The sequence below is a fragment of the Sebastes umbrosus genome, chromosome 12 (assembly GCF_015220745.1).
Source record: "Sebastes umbrosus isolate fSebUmb1 chromosome 12, fSebUmb1.pri, whole genome shotgun sequence".
In the NCBI taxonomy this organism is placed as follows: Eukaryota; Metazoa; Chordata; class Actinopteri; order Perciformes; family Sebastidae; genus Sebastes; species Sebastes umbrosus.
Genome location: NC_051280.1, coordinates 778439 through 798940, shown reverse-complemented (window position 1 = coordinate 798940; position 20502 = coordinate 778439). Strand labels below are relative to the sequence as shown.

The 20502-nt window shown below is 42.4% G+C and overlaps 1 protein-coding gene across 1 annotated transcript; it reads right to left on the bottom strand.

Annotated features, from left to right (window-relative positions):
- Nucleotides 1-8078: 8078 nt before the first annotated feature.
- ttpa (tocopherol (alpha) transfer protein) lies at nt 8079-20274 on the bottom strand. Its single transcript, XM_037788659.1, has 5 exons — nt 19994-20274; nt 15217-15370; nt 12765-12958; nt 10239-10349; nt 8079-9803 (listed from the first exon to the last, which is right to left on the bottom strand). The coding sequence occupies exons 1-5, from the start codon at nt 20171-20173 to the stop codon at nt 9564-9566; spliced, it is 879 nt and encodes a 292-aa protein (XP_037644587.1). The 5' UTR covers nt 20174-20274; the 3' UTR covers nt 8079-9563.
- Between the last annotated feature and the right edge of the window lie 228 nt (nt 20275-20502).

Genomic DNA, 20502 nt, shown 5'->3' with positions numbered 1-20502 from the left:
CTATGAACTGTGTTACCTTCATCACAATGATCACATGTTTTGCAGCTCCAGACAGATTTTTTTATTTTTTTTTGCCTAAAATGGCTCTTTTGATAGTAAAGGTTGCTGACCCCTGATTTAGTCCAAACAGCCCATTTTATTATCAATAGAAAATAAAGAAAAACAACTGAATCAAAAAATACCAATGAGATAACTGGGCTGTGTGTATGTGGACGTGTGAGTGTGTACTCTGGGTCTGTACCATGGTCTCTACATCTCTCACTCTATCCAGCAGCTCTTCTGTGCCCCCTGCTGACTGACAGAGCACAGGCCTGGCCTCTCTGACCCACTTCATCCATACAGGGCCAACCTGTGGCTGTTCTCCAGCCATCACAATGTGGATGTGCTCTCTCTGGATCTGCTCACAGATTCCTCCATCAGTTTGGAGGACAGGTTAAGGGAACGTTGCTGTTCACAGCTGACCACCAGATCCATACTGAGGAGATGCAGCAGGAGCCCAGTCAGTCTGAAAAGATGCCCCACTATTTCATGGCCGAGCTGCTATATAATATAATATAATATAATATATAGCTATAGTTGATTTTTATTCTATGTACTTTGTGGCATAGAAGCCATGGCAAGAAACACATGATCATACTATCCTGTTGTGCAGAAAACCCCTGTTCCAAATGCATTTTTATAACCACACAAACACAGAAAGCTTCATACATTGATATTGAAATATAAGCTAAAATATACATCAAATGTTTAATCTTATCTTATATCCTGTAATAATGCATCATCATTTATTTGTTGATTATAGTTTGTATTATACTGAAAAGTAACTAGTAACTTCAATTATTAAATAAATGTAGTTGAGTAAAAAATAGGCTACAATATTTGTCTCTGAAATGTAATGGAGTAGCAGAAAATTAAAATATGTATAAGAACAAGTACCAAAAATGTACTGAAACACATACTTGAGTAAATGTTCTGTAGGAATGAGAAACAGCACTGCTGTGCTCTTAATTTGATCTTAACCTTATAAATTATAAAGACTCTTTCAGTCTTTCTCAAGTCATGTATTTTTTAAGTCAGTCCACGTGAAAAAAGATTCCTGCTTGCTTTTATTTTTGGAAAAGGGAAATTTGAATGTTAATACTCCACGTGAATGAACCATGTGCTCAGAAACCCCCTTATTGTCAGTCGAGCAAGGAAAGCCATCCATCCTCTGAATGCTCTAGGTCTCTAGTTTGATCCATCTATCCTCTGAATGCTCTAGGTCTCTAGTTTGATCCATCCATCCTCTGAATGATCTAGGTCTCTAGTTTGATCCATCCATTCTCTGAATGCTCTAGGTCTCTACTCTGATCCATCCATCCTCTGAATGCTCTAGGTCTCTAGTCTGATCCATCCATCCTCTGAATGCTCTAGGTCTCTAGTTTGATCCATCCATCCTCTGAATGATCTAGGTCTCTAGTTTGATCCATCCATTCTCTGAATGCTCTAGGTCTCTACTCTGATCCATCCATCCTCTGAATGCTCTAGGTCTCTAGTTTGATCCATCCATTCTCTGAATGCTCTAGGTCTCTACTCTGATCCATCCATCCTCTGAATGCTCTAGGTCTCTAGTCTGATCCATCCATCCTCTGAATGCTCTAGGTCTCTAGTTTGATCCATCCATCCTCTGAATGCTCTAGGTCTCTAGTTTGATCCATCCATCCTCTGAATGCTCTAGGTCTCTAGTTTGATCCATCCATCCTCTGAATGCTCTAGGTCTCTAGTCTGATCCATCCATCCTCTGAATGCTCTAGGTCTCTAGTTTGATCCATCCATCCTCTGAATGCTCTAGGTCTCTAGTCTGATCCATCCATCCTCTGAATGCTCTAGGTCTCTAGTTTGATCCATACATTCTCTGAATGCTCTAGGTCTCTAGTTTGATCCATCCATCCTCTGAATGCTCTAGGTCTCTAGTTTGATCCATCCATCCTCTGAATGATCTAGGTCTCTAGTTTGATCCATCCATTCTCTGAATGCTCTAGGTCTCTACTCTGATCCATCCATCCTCTGAATGCTCTAGGTCTCTAGTCTGATCCATCCATCCTCTGAATGCTCTAGGTCTCTAGTTTGATCCATCCATCCTCTGAATGATCTAGGTCTCTAGTTTGATCCATCCATTCTCTGAATGCTCTAGGTCTCTACTCTGATCCATCCATCCTCTGAATGCTCTAGGTCTCTAGTTTGATCCATCCGTTCTCTGAATGCTCTAGGTCTCTACTCTGATCCATCCATCCTCTGAATGCTCTAGGTCTCTAGTCTGATCCATCCATCCTCTGAATGCTCTAGGTCTCTAGTTTGATCCATCCATCCTCTGAATGCTCTAGGTCTCTAGTTTGATCCATCCATCCTCTGAATGCTCTAGGTCTCTAGTTTGATCCATCCATCCTCTGAATGCTCTAGGTCTCTAGTCTGATCCATCCATCCTCTGAATGCTCTAGGTCTTTAGTTTGATCCATCCATCCTCTGAATGCTCTAGGTCTCTAGTCTGATCCATCCATCCTCTGAATGCTCTAGGTCTCTAGTTTGATCCATACATTCTCTGAATGCTCTAGGTCTCTAGTCTGATCCATCCATCCTCTGAATGCTCTAGGTCTCTAGTTTGATCCATCCATCCATCCTCTGAATGCTCTAGGTCTCTAGTTTGATCCATCCATCCTCTGAATGCTCTAGGTCTCTAGTCTGATCCATCCATCCTCTGAATGCTCTAGGTCTCTAGTTTGATCCATCCATCCTCTGAATGCTCTAGGTCTCTAGTCTGATCCATCCATCCTCTGAATGCTCTAGGTCTCTAGTTTGATCCATCCATCCTCTGAATGCTCTAGGTCTCTAGTTTGATCCATCCATCCTCTGAATGCTCTACTCTAGTCTTATCCATCCATCCTCTGAATGCTCTAGGTCTCTAGTCTGATCCATCCATCCTCTGAACACTCTAGGTCTCTAGTTTGATCCATCCTTCCTCTGAATGCTCTAGGTCTCTAGTTTGATCCATCCATCCTCTGAATGCTCTAGGTCTCTAGTTTGATCCATCCATTCTCTGAATGCTCTAGGTCTCTAGTCTGATCATCCATCCTCTGAATGCTCTAGGTCTCTAGTTTGATCCATCCATCCTCTGAATGCTCTAGGTCTCTAGTTTGATCCATCCATCCTCTGAATGCTCTAGGTCTCTAGTTTGATCCATCCATCCTCTGAATGCTCTAGGTCTCTAGTTTGATCCATCCATCCTCTGAATGCTCTACTCTAGTCTTATCCATCCATCCTCTGAATGCTCTAGGTCTCTAGTTTGATCCATCCATCCTCTGAATGCTCTAGGTCTCTAGTTTGATCCATCCATTCTCTGAATGCTCTAGGTCTCTAGTCTGATCCATCCATCCTCTGAATGCTCTAGGTCTCTAGTTTGATCCATCCTTCCTCTGAATGCTCTAGGTCTCTAGTTTGATCCATCCATCCTCTGAATGCTCTAGGTCTCTAGTCTGATCCATCCATCCTCTGAATGCTCTAGGTCTCTAGTTTGATCCATCCATCCTCTGAATGCTCTAGGTCTCTAGTTTGATCCATCCATCCTCTGAATGCTCTACTCTAGTCTGATCCATCCATCCTCTGAATGCTCTAGGTCTCTAGTTTTATCCATCCATCCTCTGAATGCTCTAGGTCTCTAGTTTGATCCATCCATCCTCTGAATGCTCTAGGTCTCTAGTCTGATCCATCCATCCTCTGAATGCTCTACTCTAGTCTGATCCATCCATCCTCTGAATGCTCTAGGTCTCTAGTTTGATCCATCAATCTTCTGAATGCTCTAGGTCTCTAGTCTGATCCATCCATCCTCTGAATGCTCTAGGTCTCTAGTTTGATCCATCCATCCATCCTCTGAATGCTCTAGGTCTCTAGTTTGATCCATCCATCCTCTGAATGCTCTAGGTCTCTTGTTTGATCCATCCATCCTCTGAATGCTCTAGGTCTCTAGTCTGATCCATCCCTCCTCTGAATGCTCTAGGTCTCTAGTTTGATCCATCCATTCTCTGAATGCTCTAGGTCTCTAGTCTGATCTATCCATCCTCTGAATGCTCTAGGTCTCTTGTTTGATCCATCCATCCTCTGAATGCTCTAGGTCTCTAGTCTGATCCATCCCTCCTCTGAATGCTCTAGGTCTCTAGTTTGATCCATCCATTCTCTGAATGCTCTAGGTCTCTAGTCTGATCCATCCATCCTCTGAATGCTCTAGGTCTCTAGTTTGTGGCTGTAAAGTTTCATGAGGCTGTGATTATCCTAGAGGTCACCACAGGTCATTTTATACAGGGAGGTCAATGAAATGTCTCCTATGGGGACTAACATCATCACACATGAATACAGCTGGGTTTGTCATTGGATCCACAAGAGTCTCAGCTTTACAGTGAGACCCACTTTATATAATTCAACACTGTTTAGGGACCCCAGTATTCAGAAATATTCAGATATACCATTTTAGAATAGGAGACAATAACACATTTATACTGCATGTGATTATCATAAAGTGGGCATATCTGTAAAGGGGAGACTTGTGGGTACCCATAGAACCCATTTACATTCACATATCTGGAGGTCAGAGGTCAAGGGACCCCTTTGAAAATGACCATGCCAGTTTTTCCTCACTAAAATGTAGCCTAACTTTGGAGAGTTATTTAATCTCCTTACTTATGGTTTCTAGTTTCATATGACACCACTACCTGCACTACAGCTCTAAAAGTGAGCCTGCTACAGCCTCTGACAGACAGTAAGCTGTATTGAAGGGACCTGCTATCAATCTTACATATGATGGATAATGCTGTAAATGTATTGCTTTAAAACAATAATTGATACATGCATTCAAAATATAAAACAATAATGTGGGATCTCTATCAGGTATTTTGAGTACACCTTGTAATACACTAAAGGAAACTCAGTGAGTGTCTTTAAGAGGAAGCGTGTGGACACAGGAAGCTGTTGATGAACTCGTAGATTTCATCAAGTCTATTTGCATCACATCAAAAGACAATAGTGACAAATGGAAACTGTCCCAGTCTATTAAAGCACTCTGCTCAAATGGAACATCTAGCATGAACACACATTTATACAACTTTGGAAATGAAAGTTGAAATCAAGTTATGGAAAATACTATAATTGCATCTGAATTCATCACACAAAGCTGTTTCACACGTGATACTAAATGCAAATTTGTTGTTCTCACATGTGACATATATGAAGGTCCAAAAGTCACATCTATTGTATGTGAATTATTCCCATTGAAAGAGTGTTTACATGAGACAACTGAGTTTAGAAGCGTGTAGGAGCCAGACAAGCTGCCAGTCTTATAAACAAATATGATAATTACTGTTGTAGGTGTTGATACTCAGCATGGCACTTGAAACCAATAAGTGTACACAGGTGAGCAAGCTCTGTCATCAGCATGCTTTCTGTTTCTAACGGTGTCTAATGATTAACTGTCTGGGTGTGCACTGGGTCACTATGCTGTTCAAACAGAGAACAGTTGCCTGTTTCAGGGAATTGTGTATGTATGGTTGGTGGTGTAACGTCAACCCAACACTATTGCAATGTGGCCTTAAGGGGAAGTTAGTGGTTGGAGAGATTTCTGCAGTTGACTCCATGATTTTCAGTCTGTTGACCGGTAGTCAGCAACACAGAGCTTCCTAAGTACGTTTTAGAAAGTCTAGAAAGTATGAATCAGAAGTCTGAATGAGTTGGGGGAAGTTTCTCGGTTCATATACAGTCCATAACTCTTCAAATATAGAAGTCTTGTTATGATCTTCAATCATAGTATTGGTAAGGAAGGAAACATCGTCAGCCAGTTCAAATCTAGTAATGTTTGGAAAATAACTTAGATTTTCTGTTGTCCCAGTTTTAGCAGGGTTTAGAGCCCAATAAAGTACCACAGCCAGGTGAAGAGGGGAGTGAAGGAGATATCTAATAATATGTAGAGACTGAGCAGTGCAGACAGAGGGCCTGTAACTCTCTTTCTATTGATCTGGTCAACAGGGAACCAGAGTTGAGCTAACGCTGCAGATTGATCCCAGGGAGTGTTGTAGATCATGTTTACTGACCAAAGGTCTGTAACAGTGACGGTGCACCAAGAGAGAAACAGTAAGCTTACAGCTTTTTAACGATGGTGGCAGGAGTTTTTATCCCCGTGGTGGAAGATGTATTAAGAGCTTTTACCTCAGTAAAAGTAGCTATACCACATTTTATAAACACTCTGTTACAAGTTGAAGTCCGGTATTCAAAATCTTACATTAGTAAAAGTATGTAGCAAATTATTATCAGAAAAAAATTACTAAATTATAAAAGTAAAAGTATACAGCCAAATTGGGTTTGTCAGTGTTATTATTTACATGATATATTATACTATATATGAGTATTCTTTTTGATGCAGTAACATGAGAGCTGCATTTTGGTGTTGCAGCTGGCTGCAGGAAAAACAATTATATCTAATCTGTTGGTTTTTTTTGCATTTACTGTATAACAATGCATTGTATTTCATATGCTCATTATAGGTTTTTAAAATCTTCAGTAACTACAACTGACAAATAAATGTGGTGGAGAAGACGAATGCAACTCTGCAAAGAGCTTTTTAGCCTTTTTCAGCTTATCATTTTGGTCTCATGACACATTGTTCAGTCTTATTGTTCTCATCAGCTATACATCTGACACAAAATTATTACTTTTTATGTAAAATACACTATGGATAACAACTGCATATATTTAAAAGAGCTCATTGTATGGAAATGTCACTAAAGGTTCTCTTTAGGGGACACTGTCAACTGCTTTCTGAGATTTAAATCTCATCTCGGTCCATTGGCAAGCCCCCTCAATGTGATGACCTCTTCTGCATTAACATGTTGATCAATACTTCAGTAGAATCAGCTGATGTATTGACATGTTGATCAATACTTCAGTAGAATCAGCTGATGTATTGACATGTTGATCAGTAGAATCAGCTGATGTATTGACATGTTGATCAGTAGAATCAGCTGATGTATTGACATGTTGATCAGTAGAATCAGCTGATCATTGACATGTTGATCAATACTTCAGTAGAATCAGCTGATGCATTGACATGTTGATCAGTAGAATCAGCTGATGTATTGACATGTTGATCAGTAGAATCAGCTGATCATTGACATGTTGATCAATACTTCAGTAGAATCAGCCGATGTATTAACATGTTGATCAGTAGAATCAGCTGATGTATTAACATGTTGATCAATACTTCAGTAGAATCAGCTGATGTATTGACATGTTGATCAGTAGAATCAGCTGATGTATTGACATGTTGATCAATACTTCAGTAGAATCAGCTGATCATTGACATGTTGATCAGTAGAATCAGCTGATGCATTGACATGTTGATCAATACTTCAGTAGAATCAGCTGATGTATTAACATGTTGATCAATACTTCAGTAGAATCAGCTGATGTATTGACATGTTGATCAGTAGAATCAGCTGATGTATTGACATGTTGATCAATACTTCAGTAGAATCAGTTGATGTATTAACATGTTGATCAATACTTCAGTAGAATCAGCTGATGTATTGACATGTTGATCAGTAGAATCAGCTGATGTATTGACATGTTGATCAGTAGAATCAGCTGATGCATTGACATGTTGATCAGTAGAATCAGCTGATGTATTGACATGTTGATCAGTAGAATCAGCTGATGCATTGACATGTTGATCAGTAGAATCAGCTTATCATTGACATGTTGATCAGTAGAATCAGCTGATCATTGACATGTTGATCAGTAGAATCAGCTGATGCATTGACATGTTGATCAGTAGAATCAGCTGATGCATTGACATGTTGATCAGTAGAATCAGCTGATGCATTGACATGTTGATCAGTAGAATCAGCTGATGCATTGACATGTTGATCAGTAGAATCAGCTGATGTATTGACATGTCTGACCAGTGGACATCGATGATGCAGGCTACCTGCAATCATCCTAAACATTGGGTTATTATGAACCTATTCTAGGTTTTGCAACAATTAATACAAATAATGATGAACTCAGTGTGAACAGTAACTTTATATTTTTTGGAACAATACCTGGGTTTATGGGATATGTGCATAATATGTGTACTAACATAGTCAAAGGTTTCTTTTCATGAAGTGAAGACATTTGGTAAACGTTGAGACAGCTCCAGTGATCAACTATGGATGGATAGAGGAGTGGGGGGGTTGGTTTGGCTGACTGATGAGATGAAGGTCTGGATGGAGTGATGAGCTGGAGGGAAGTCAGAGTTCATGCTCCTCTGCAGCGTTGCTGTCCATGGTGACATGAAAACACAGTTGTAAACCGTTTGGCTTCCACAAAGCATCACATCTCCCAGCGCTGCTTAAACTGAGTTCACAGGATTTTACAGTCAGATGAGGGCTTGTTGCTCGGTCCTCTGGATGAAGGTTGTGCCCTGCAGCTGCTACACAAATCTCCTCCTCTCCCTCCCTGAGGTCCACTGGGGAAGCGGCTGTGGGTTGTGAATGTCTACCTATAGAAGGACTAAACCAGAGGGATCCCTGAATAAACCTGTGTTGCTGTAACAGACATGATAAGGTAGGTGTGTTTCCAGGTGGAGGTGACAGTAAACTGGGGAACCTTTAGATCTAGTCTCAGTTAAGCTGAACAAACTGTTAACACTGAGCTACCTGCAGGTACTAGTCAAATTTATACATGAATTAAAAATGTATTAATTATATAAAAATACTTCAACATTGTGAAAAATATGCTTTGTAAGCACATTGGTACCACTTCCATGTTGGTGCTTTAAGTACAAAGCTGGCATCATGACATTGTTGGCCTAGTTTAGTGTAAAAACAGGAGGGAAAGAAAGGAAGCGTTCTTATTTACACAATACTCTACATCCTGTTGGGTCCACATTGAAATGAAGAGAAATGTCAAAACAGAGAGTTACATGCTGGAACTATTTCTTGACAAATGACACCCAGCACTTCTGTGCAGCTTGTCTCCCGACTTTCTTTCTTGTTGCCCCATTTCTTCTTCGTCCATTTCTTTTTGAGTACAGGTTAAACAAACGAGATATTTAGTACGCTGTCCAGGTGTTGCTAGTTTTCTTTTTTACGTACAGAGCCAAGCTAGATGTCTCCTCATATTTCCAGTCTTCAAACTAAGCTAGGCTAACTACATCGGGACTCAAACCTAGTACTTAAAACACAGACACAAGATTGACATCGGCCTCTTCATGTCACCCTTGGAAAAAAAGCAAATATGTGTAAATCAGTTAGAAGATGCAACTTCTCCATTTGGTCAGATTTCACTGAGCAATGTAACCAGGAAGTCAGCTAACAGACAAACATCATGTAAACAGATGGACCAGTGCTGAAATGTTTGAAAGCAGCACAGACAGCTCTCCTGATGCAGCCAACAACTTGCACAGTGAGTAATCGCGAGTTAAGGCCTCAAAATGGCTGCCAGACAGTGCTGGGCTGTTTTGATCCAAAGCTAAATACAGCAGTGTCAATGTGTGATCCAACACATCATTCCTGCTCCGTCTCTACTTCCTCTGGGATCAAGGAGTCCTGAGGAGAAATGGCGATGTCACCTGTTCGGTGAGTGGCAATCTGCTGCAGGAGCTTCTCTGATTGAAGCAGCTGATTGGTCCAGTCCTGACAGGCCTCCTCTATGCCAGGCCCCTCCCCTCCATATTCTGGAGGTAGGACGGGCGGTGAGAAGAAGTCGCTTAAAGTGTCGTGGAAATCAGCACCGTGTATATGGATCTACAGTGGGGAGAGAGGTGTTTAAAGGCCTTTCCACTCTGTTTTTGTATATAAAAGAGAGAAGAAGAACAGAGATGAGTGTCTGTGCAGTGCAGTGTGACCAGGATGCTGAGAACAGAGATGAGTGTCTGTGCAGTGCAGTGTAACCAGGATGCTGAGAACAGAGATGAGTGTCTGTGCAGTGCAGTGTGACCAGGATGCTGAGAACAGAGATGAGTGTCTGTGCAGTGCAGTGTAACCAGGATGCTGAGAACAGAGATGAGTGTCTGTGCAGTGCAGTGTGACCAGGATGCTGAGAACAGAGATGAGTGTCTGTGCAGTGCAGTGTGACCAGGATGCTGAGAACAGAGATGAGTGTCTGTGCAGTGCAGTGTAACCAGGATGCTGAGAACAGAGATGAGTGTCTGCGCAGTGCAGTGTGACCAGGATGCTGACCCTCTGTTTGATCTTATCTGGCAGGAAGGGACGAATCATGGCGAAGACTGGCCGGAAGAACATCGGCTCGTTAACCAGATGGATTCCTCTGACCTTCAGTGGAAAAGCGTCCTGAACATGCAAACACACACACACACACACACACACACACACACACACACACACACACACACGAACGGGTGTAGAAACAAAGTGAGTAAGATAACTATATGTAACAGCTAATAATGGTCAAATCAAACCCTGCAGTTCTCATATAGCTCTGGGCAATGTCTGGAGAATCAGGTCTTTGTCCAGAGTTGCCCTTTCACACATGTAGCACACAACAGACACCTTCTCACCTACTGGAAATGCTCCGTTTAGTTAAGGCGAGGGGGGATACCTGGGTACAGCATGCAGAACGTAGGACACAAAAACACCACGCTCACGTAGCCGGCTTGTAATTTGGTCATAAACAACCGAGTCTCTTGCCGGTCGTTGAAGTGTCTGACGGTTTGGCCGTTGGTCCTTCCTGTCAGGAGTCCCTGAATCTCTCCAGTTAGACATTTCCATCGGCACCTTTGTGTAAATGACCTTCTACAAGTGCTGACAACTCTTTTCCAATGAACGACCAAAAGTCGCTAAAAGTCACCAGATGACGTCGTACACTCATTTGCATATTGGTGACATCACTGTTTGCATAAGCTTGCTGTTGGCAGAAGAGCCATGGACTGTCATTACTCTGAGCAGCATGCGTGGGAATGAATTACAACATCTTTCTCTCTTTTTCCTTCATGGGGATAAGTTGCTAAATATGTTTTTTGTCATTTTTAGAAATAAAGTCACTAAGAGGGTCTGAAAAGTCACTAAATCTAGTGTCGAAGTTGCCAAGTTGGCAAAACTGCCCTTTCTTCACCCCCGGATGTTTGTATTCTTCCAGTTTTGCACCAGTCACATAGAAACGTCAACACGGCCACTTGCTTGCTGTGAATTCTCTGCACAACGACCGGTTCTATTCACACACGGGCCCAATGGGACATCACCATAGACGTACAGTATATAGATGGACGACACTTCTCCACTTCATCCCACTGTACAAAGGTGAAGCCAAAATATACTCATACGAGAGCGGCCATCTTGAGATTTTGATGTCATTTGGAGTCAGAGTCTGTGCAGCAGTGATCGGGGAGCTGGAGTCGCGGTATCGAGGTCTCACCCACTCAACGAGCCAAGAACGGCTGCATGTTGCTAGTGTGAGACACCTAGCTGCTACGTTAGCATCACGGTACCTGTCTGGCTAGAAAGACACAACAACTAACCCTAATATCTCTACAACTACATCTATGATCACACTGACACTTGTTCTATTACACAGACTGGTGACGGTTATGGAAAGTTAAAGTCTTCGGCTCCGCGACTTCTTCACTCAGAGCAGCTGTCAATCATGACGTCTCATCTAAAACCAAACTTATCAGAAAAATTAACACTTGAACAAACATCAGCGTGATCAGAACTACCTAAAATGACAGAAACCATCTTCGGGAAAAATGTATTTGACGTGTACTTTGACTTTTTAGTTTGGCCCATGTCCCATCAGCTAACATGGAGGGGGCGGGGTTTATGACCTGTACTGCAGCCAGCCACTAGGGGGCCATCCAGATGTTTGGGCTTCACTTTAGGGGAGTAGCCAGGTCGCCCGTCTTTATATACAGTCAGACTTTGCTCTAGGGAGCTGGCAGGGTAAAGTCTGTTTAATGTCCGGTCCAACCCATTGGGACATTTGCGTTGTCACATACAGCTCTGCCGGGTACTGTCTAGAGATGAGTTCAGGGCTGCAGTGCATGTGTGAAAGGGACTTTAGAGGTTAAAAACGCTGTGCTATGGAGCAAGGGGTGCTGGTAAATACACAATCAATGAGGACAAGCACAAGGCATTCTGCAAAATGTGAAAAAATGGAACTGTGTTGATTGTGCCTATGATAATAAAGATGTCTTGGTTATATATGCAGAGGAGTTACATTTTAAAGGAACAATCTGAATAAAAGAGTGGAGAAACAATGCGGATGTTTCCAAACAGGGCCGTTACTGCCACAATCTCCATGCAATCAGAATGCTCTTCATCCTTTTTTTTCATTTCTTTCTTTTAAAATATTTCGGCAGATCTCAAAGCTACACATTATAATAATCGAGCCACTGTGCAACAAATGCATGTGTTAAAGAGAGAAATAATCGGACTGTAATTGTGCGTTGTTCCAGCTGTGTTCCTTACATGTGACTAGAAAGTAACAGTGATGACATTCAGATGTCCTTCCTGTGGTGTAACATGCTGTCATAATATGGTTAGTTGAGACCTCAAGTTCTCCCTTTTTTGAGGGAGTCTGTTGTAAAGTGGTGGGTGTCGTCTGCATAGCAATACAAAACGTTATTGTGGATGAAGACCCATATGAAGCATAGCACCATAGCATATGAAGAGTTAAGAGTCGGGCTTTATAGCACATAGGAGGAGTTGTATTGACAGTAAATCTAACCTGAAGCTTGATGTTATACATACCGACAGTATAGAGGATATCTTTCTGGCAAGGGAAGGGGTGATCTGCAGGGCGTGGCCTAAACTCCACCCCTGCAGGTCAAATATGGCCTTCAGACCCCGTCTCTGCGTCTCTGTCTCCGTGGAGATGATCTCTGATGTCATCAGGCTGACCCTGAACACCTGGAAGGCCGACCAGTCTTTTGGGTTCCACTGCCCTGCAGACAGAGAAGACAGACTTGTTCCTGTACTTTCATGGAGTACAATGAGGTTTTAAAGGGATAGTTCAGATTGTTTGGAGTGTGGTTGTATGAGCTACTCATCTATAGTCAGTGTATTACCTACAGTAGATGATGGTTCAGAGAAACAGACAGGAGATGTACTGCTGTGGACGGGAGCAGCAGCAAAACATATTTAAGTCTCCTCACACAGCTGTAATCAACTTAAAGGTCATATGCTCATTTCCAGGTTCATATGTGTATTTGAATTCCCCAATAGAACATGTTAACATGCTGTGATGTTCAAAATACCCTTTATTCTTCTCATACTGTCTGCCTGCATACAGCCGCTCTCACCCTCTGTCTGAAAACTCTGGTTCAGAGGCCTGTCTCTTTAAGACCCCTCCTGAAACAGCCCAGTTCTGCAGGTCTCTGGGTCTCTGGGTCTCTGGGTCTCTGGGTCTCTGAGTCTCTGAGTCTCTGGGTCTCTGGATCTCTGGGTCTCTGAGCTCCTCAGGTGAAATGCGAGTGCTTGTCTGCCTGGCAGCATGGAAACGGTGCCTGTGCTGTGCTGTCTCCTGTCGGTACAACTGTAGTTTATTCAAAGATCTCTGATGTATAGGCTACATGTCTACAGAGTATCAGACCTCAGGAGGTGCTTTATTATCACACTGTCGGAGATGTGTTGCTGTTTATGTTCCGTTGCTCTGCACAGAGCTGAAACAAGCTCGCTCGCCCTCATCGCCGGCTCTCTGAAGCTCTGTTACCTGGGAAAGGAGGCGATGTCCCCGGGACAATAACCTTATATTTTAATGTTAATAAACTGTACCCAAATTCAGGAATATGTAGGATATTACTACTGTCATTCATGTATTATGACATCACAACGTCTGCTGTATTAGCCGTGTGTTTACTGTGTGTTTATTTGAATATAGAGCAGAAGTGAGATCTGATCACAGGTGGACACTGGAGACGCATTCTAATGCCAGGTGTGAACAGACGTACTTAAAGCTGTCCACTTGTGATCGGATCACTGAGGACGCATGTTGATACCAGAGGTCTGTACTACGAAGCAGGATTTGGGGTCAGCAAGGTAACTTCAGGGTTAACCCTTCAGGGTTTTCCGTCCTACAGAGCTGAATCCCTTCTTACCGGGGTAGATCGCCATGGTAACTGATGCTGAACACCTGACCTGCTCCGGAGCAGGTTATGTTCCAGATAAGAGATCAACTCGTATAAAAGCACCGTCTACTGACCAATCAGAGCTCATGCACGGATCGTATGATAATATTACACATATATTCAATTCAATTCAATTCATTTTTATATAGCGTCAAATCATAACAGAAGTTATCTCAAGACGCTTTATATATAGAGAAGGTCTTAGACCGTACACCATAGTTTAGAGACCCAACAAGAGATCCCACCAAGCGCGCTGTGGCATATGAAGAAGTTACAGTCATAACCCAGACTGAAAACAGTACAGTTTAAACTGACAGATGCAGGAAGGACAGCTGGATGTATGCTGTGGATGTTTACCACTTTGAATTATACTTTCATATTTATTTTTTTAACTTCCTCTTGAGTCTGTTTCACACTGCCGGAGACGGGGACGCAGCTGAAAGAAGGTTCAATTAGTCATACACGCCACATTATAATTACTGGGCATGATTGGGTGTAATCCAGTCATCCGTTCTACATTTAAAAGCTATTTATATCTAGACAACTATATTTTACTTTTGAGTGTTCTGTTAAATTAATAAGTCTGTTAATTTACGCATTCACACATCGGGAGTTTTTTCCTTAGCCAGCTGTCCTTCCTGCATTTGGCAGCTTCAGCTGTGTTACTTTTAGTCTGATTAAGTGTTTCATTTCTTCCTATTTGTCTAATATAGTTTACTCTTCCCTTGTAAAATGTGCCGCTCTGCCTGTCTCTCTGCAGATCTGTGGACTTGTCCATGTCTGTGATTGGTCAGATGCTGCAAAGATCTCCCCGTTCATGTGAACGCGCTCACAGCCAGACTGAGAAACCCTGGGTTGATTTACCGAGTTGATAACCAGCGTCGTAGGACCGCTTAGCGTGATCTCGGTTGTTAGGGTTAGTTAAACCAGATAACGAGGAGATAGCTTGGCTATGTTGAACTGGCTTCATAGTACAGGCCTCTGGTCTGAACAGGGCCGCACACACACGCACACGCACACGCACACGCACACACACACACACACACACACACACACACACACACACGTATACTGACCAATCCTGTAGATGAGCACCCTGCTGCCAGTGTGGTCCCGCTGTGGGAGGACAGCATGGTACGTTGTGTTGAGGAGGCCCAGCACCGAGGAGGGAGACAGACAGGTGCTGATCTCAGGACTTTCCCTCCTCCATCGCTGGTAGTTCAGTAAGAGCTGCAGGACACATAGAAAACATTCAGAGGATTTCATAGGATTCTACTATATCTATCTTCACCTGTGACTGCAGTTGACATACTGGTGCACTAAAGAATATACGGTTTGTACAATAAGCCTCCAGGAGTTGACACAGATGAAATGGTTTAGAACCTTTAATCTACCCTGTTAAACCTTCACAGCAAATGTTCCTGCTGTTGGAGATCACACTGGCTGTGAGGTTGTAATAAAAACAAGTTCAACTATTTGTGTGGTAGAAGTCAAGAGTCAGTTTGTGCATGTTATCAGTGATCCAGACAGCTGAGCTTAGACCCAGTTGGGTGAGCTCCAGCGGCTTTCAAATGAAAATAATCAACTAAGCCTTCCTGTTGAGCCAGCTGTGTATAACCTACACTGACACACTCAACATGCTCACATGAAAAACCATTGTGATTTTACAATTAGTCTTAAAAATGATTGGAATAATACAGCAACAATACTCTGAAGTATGATAAAGTCTCTGTAAACTTCAGCAACTGCACACCCATATAGTCTGAAACAAATACACCCCTGGTTCACTATTTCTTAAAAAGGAATGTGCTTTTCACACTCACGGGTTTTTAAACGTAGGATCTGTAAAAGGAAAGTCAATCAACTGCCAACCGGGACAAAAGTACTGGAGCAAAAGACTGGACTGTTTGTCTGAGCTGTGTGGTTTGATATGACTGAACACATCGGTGAGAGGGCAAGGACGCAGCAAACAGACATACAGGACGTACTCATTACTTCAATGTGTGTATCTATATTTGATATTTGTTCATAAAGAGTCAACACTATAAGTGAATGTACCAAGAGACACAAGATGGAAATCAAATGCAGTATTTAGTGTTTTAGTTCCTAACAGACCTTTTTGACATCAGACTCTTTGACTTGTCACAGTAGGTGTTACTAATAATATTAAAGGGACTATTTGTAACTTTCAGAAATGCTTCTTAACAGCGACACCTGTGGCCGTGAAATCAACGAAAGTCAGCGTCGGGCTCGCGCTTGTGCTCGCTCTAAATATACCTGAACGAGCATCGCTCAAAACAGTGAGGCGACACACGTCAGCTAAAACCACAATATCACTCTATATTTCAGCTGCTTGGCAGTAATGTTAGCTGACCAGACCAAGGTCTCTCCATGAACATGATTTAGATCTGATCCTAGTGTTGGCTTTTCCTGCCTCAACGCAGGCTGAAGCAGCGAGGCTCTGCAGCGTGTCTCCCTGCTCTCTCCGCCCGCAGCAGGAGAGAGCAGAGGAGACACCGGCACCCGGTCGGTAACGAGACTACAACGTGTCTCTCTGCAGAGCCCCGTCACTTCACAAGACACGGGAAACCTCTGTTGGTCTGGAGGAGCTGCAGCAATTATTTCTGCACAAACGTCCACTGTACATTCACTAGATATTCTCAGAGCTACTAACTCTTCTGCAGTGTGGAGTGAGCACGCGTTCACGTCTAGAGGTGGAGCGAGCTGAGCGAGAACGCGCGCTGTCTGAGTGAAGGCAAGCAAGCAGAGGAGGAGAGGCGAGGCCACACGCGAACGCGCATATGCGAGCGCGCATGTGTCCCGACCTGGTACATTTATACGCTTAAAAAGTTACAAACAGTCCCTTTAACAATGTCTCTGCTCTATTCTAGTGTCCCACTGAGTCCTGACAGTGTGACAAGGAACCAACATGCACAGTACCAGGAGCCTGAAACTGAAGCAGCTAAATGGAATGCAATAGTTTGCCTCTGCCAACCAGTCAGTTCACATACTGTACATGTCTGTCCAAAAGGTCATCACTTCCTGTTATCCTGTTGGACACTCATATGAAATTGTCATAATTACCATATGAATTCTTAAGTAGTGGACAAAAAACTATTTTGTGAGGCCACAGTGACCTTTGACCTTTGGCCACCACAATCTGATCAGTTCATCTTTGAGTCCAAGTGGATGTTTGTGCCAAATGTGAAGAAATTCCCTCCAGACGTTCTATAATGGATCACACTCATCCATCGTCATGCTCCCCTACTGTATGTATACCAACCGAGCCACTCCCTAAAAACACTAACGCTGTGTAATGAGTAAGAAGACAGAGGACACATGATAAATACATCCAACAAGTGGCGTTGAAAAATGGTATAGTCCAGTGTGATCAACAGAGCTCTGTACAAGTATCTGAGCCAGTCAATGGGAGAAAGTAGGGGGGGTTCGGGGGCATGCCCTGAAAACTTCTGGCTGTAAAAGCCCACATTTGGTTCCTCGGGCACGTTTTAATGCCACTATTCCATCATATACACTGATCTTAATTGTTACATACTTGAATGAGTTTGCCTGCCTGATTGTAAACATGTAGTGAATTACTGTGAGAGGAGAAACAGGCTTCTAGTGCGTTCTAGCGCACACACTCTGTATATAGCTATTCATATTTGAAACCACACCTATTCCTGACTGATCAAAACTTTTGGAATTAAGAATCATTAGATATTATTTATTATTTACTGTTTATCAAGAAATGCCATAATGATGGTTAATATGAATAAATATAATTCATTCATTCATTAGGCCAATAAACATCTGGGTGGCAGATATGGACAATGCAGCGCTTTTCAAGTTGCTGCCACCGTTTTTTTTTACGAAGTAGTCCGTCTAATGAGGACGTCGCGTCTAATGAGGACGTCCCGTCTGTGAAATCAATGCAATTCTGTGTTTTGTCATCAATTATTTTGCTAATATTTGTCACTGAAGAAAACTCTCCACTCTCTACTCGGCAGGGACACAACCTCTCAGCTGAGCGCATGCGTGCGCTCACACATGCACGCACGCAAGCACGCATGCACGCATGCACACACACACACCAAACATGTCGGTGGGCAGCACAGTCCTGCTTGGCTAAATAACGGAGCTAACAGCTAACTTCAACGGAGGTAGCATTGAGTAACATTATGATGTGTTCAGGTTCTATTCAGTAAAATGAGTATTGGGCAAAGGTAAATTATAACGCTATCATGATGTGTTCAAATGTAATCCTGTAAAATGTAGTCTTTGATGAGAAACTTGAATAAATCCAGTTGTTTGAAGGAGAAGTTTTCACAGCAATATAAAATAGATATTAGGGAATTATGACCTGTTTAAACTCCCTAACACTAGCTCTATACAGATTATAATACATCATTAAACTACTAATGCCAAGGTTTTTTTTAATCAAGGCAAATATTTAAATAAAAATACAATCATTTATTTTCTCATCATTTTGATTGGGTGTTTTTTATGCAAATAACCACTATGAGGCAGGAAAAGCCAACGCTAGGATCAGCATTGATTCATGGAGAGACCTTCGTCTGGTCAGCTAACATTACTGCCAAGAAGCTGAAATATAGAGTGATATTGTGCTTTTAGTTGACGTGTGTCGCCTCACTGTTTTGAGTGATGCCCGTTCATGTCTATGTAGAGCGAACACAAGTGCCAGTAACAGGACGCTGACTTTCGTTGACTTAACGGCCACAGGTGTCGCTGTTAACAAGACATTTCTGAATCTTACAAACAGTCCCTTTAAAGGTCCCCATCTGATTTTTATTCAAGGTCAGAGGTCCAGAACGATTGGCAATAACAAAATAACATCATAACGCTTTGTATTCATAACAGAAGTTGAGATGGGTATCGTTAGGATTTTATCGATGCTACTGCTATTATCGATACTCCTCATCGGTTCAGTTCTTTAGCGATAGTTCTTTTTCATAACTAAATAATTACTATTTAATATATATGATTTTAAAAAAGAATAAATTCAGGATTAGAATTTATTCATATTTTAAATATAACTATGCTAAATGTTGTTTCTAGAGCAGCAACAGTAATGTTTACAACAGCAAAGTCTTTGTCTAAGCCAGCTGATCAGTTTACAACAGTTTGCCAGTTGGACTACAGACAAACAGCTTCTGTTTTAGCTTGTTTGTAACAATTCACTATTAGCCGATAGGGTGGACGATACACCTATCTACCCATTCCATACTATCACGATACCTCGGTGCCGATTCGATATGTATTGAGATTTTTAAGTATTGCGATTCTACAAGTATTGCGATACGATATTGCGATTTATCACGATTTATGTTAACCTGAAGTCAAATATATCAGTCATTTTGATGGGACTAAACTGTATAATGCTGAAGTTATTGAATTATTTTCCCAATAAAAATTCACCAAAATTATAAAAAAAAAAAAAAAAAATTCCAAACTAAGTGTTGTAGTGCAACTATGAGGAGACCATTGATGTGTGAAGTAATTTTGGTGGTACTACACTGTATAACAGTGAAGTTATTGAATATTTTTTATAGCATCTCTTTTCGGCGTTGCACTTTGTAGACGGTCCCTGACCACTCGTCTCACAGCCGGCTGCACATAGAGACCGATGTAATGTGTCCAGCTCGGAGGACTAAAGGCTCGTTGTGGTATAAATGAGTTTGTAGCTCGTTGTCTACCTCACTGCGGTTAGAAAGAGCCCTCGTTGGTGTTTGAACTACATTTCTGTTATGAGTTATTAATCTGTCCATATCTCTCCCACTCTCCCGGACTAGTTGAGTGAGGTGTGGATGTGTGCGGGAGAACACGCTGTACCTTCACAGAGAGCTCCACGTCCACGTCTCTGGCCCGCAGGAACCTGATGAGGAACCGGTCGGAGAAGGTCCTGACAGCGGACAGCTCGCTGGCCTGCAGGGCTCTCCGCCTCAGGCCTCTCACATACGGCCCGAGCTGCTCCGAGTCGTCCGGGAGTTCACTGAGCTGAGCCCCGTTCATGTCGCACCCAGGTCCGGCTACATGTCACTGCCAGCGGGCTGCAGATGGTCGGAAGGGAGGGACGGGGGGGTGTGTGTGTGTGTGTGTGAGAGAGAGAGAGAGAGAGAGAGAGAGAGACTTCCTTGATAAAGACAGAATGGACACATTAACCCCAGTTGGACCAGGGACAGACCTGATTAGTGAAGAAGCTCCAATCAGAATGTGCTCCAACAGCTCCTCCTGCTGCTCACCAGCAGCTACTGCACACACATCTGCACTCATTCAAGATCATCCGGGTTTGACAGAACAGTGTTACATGTGGATAATATTCATATTATTAATATTCACTC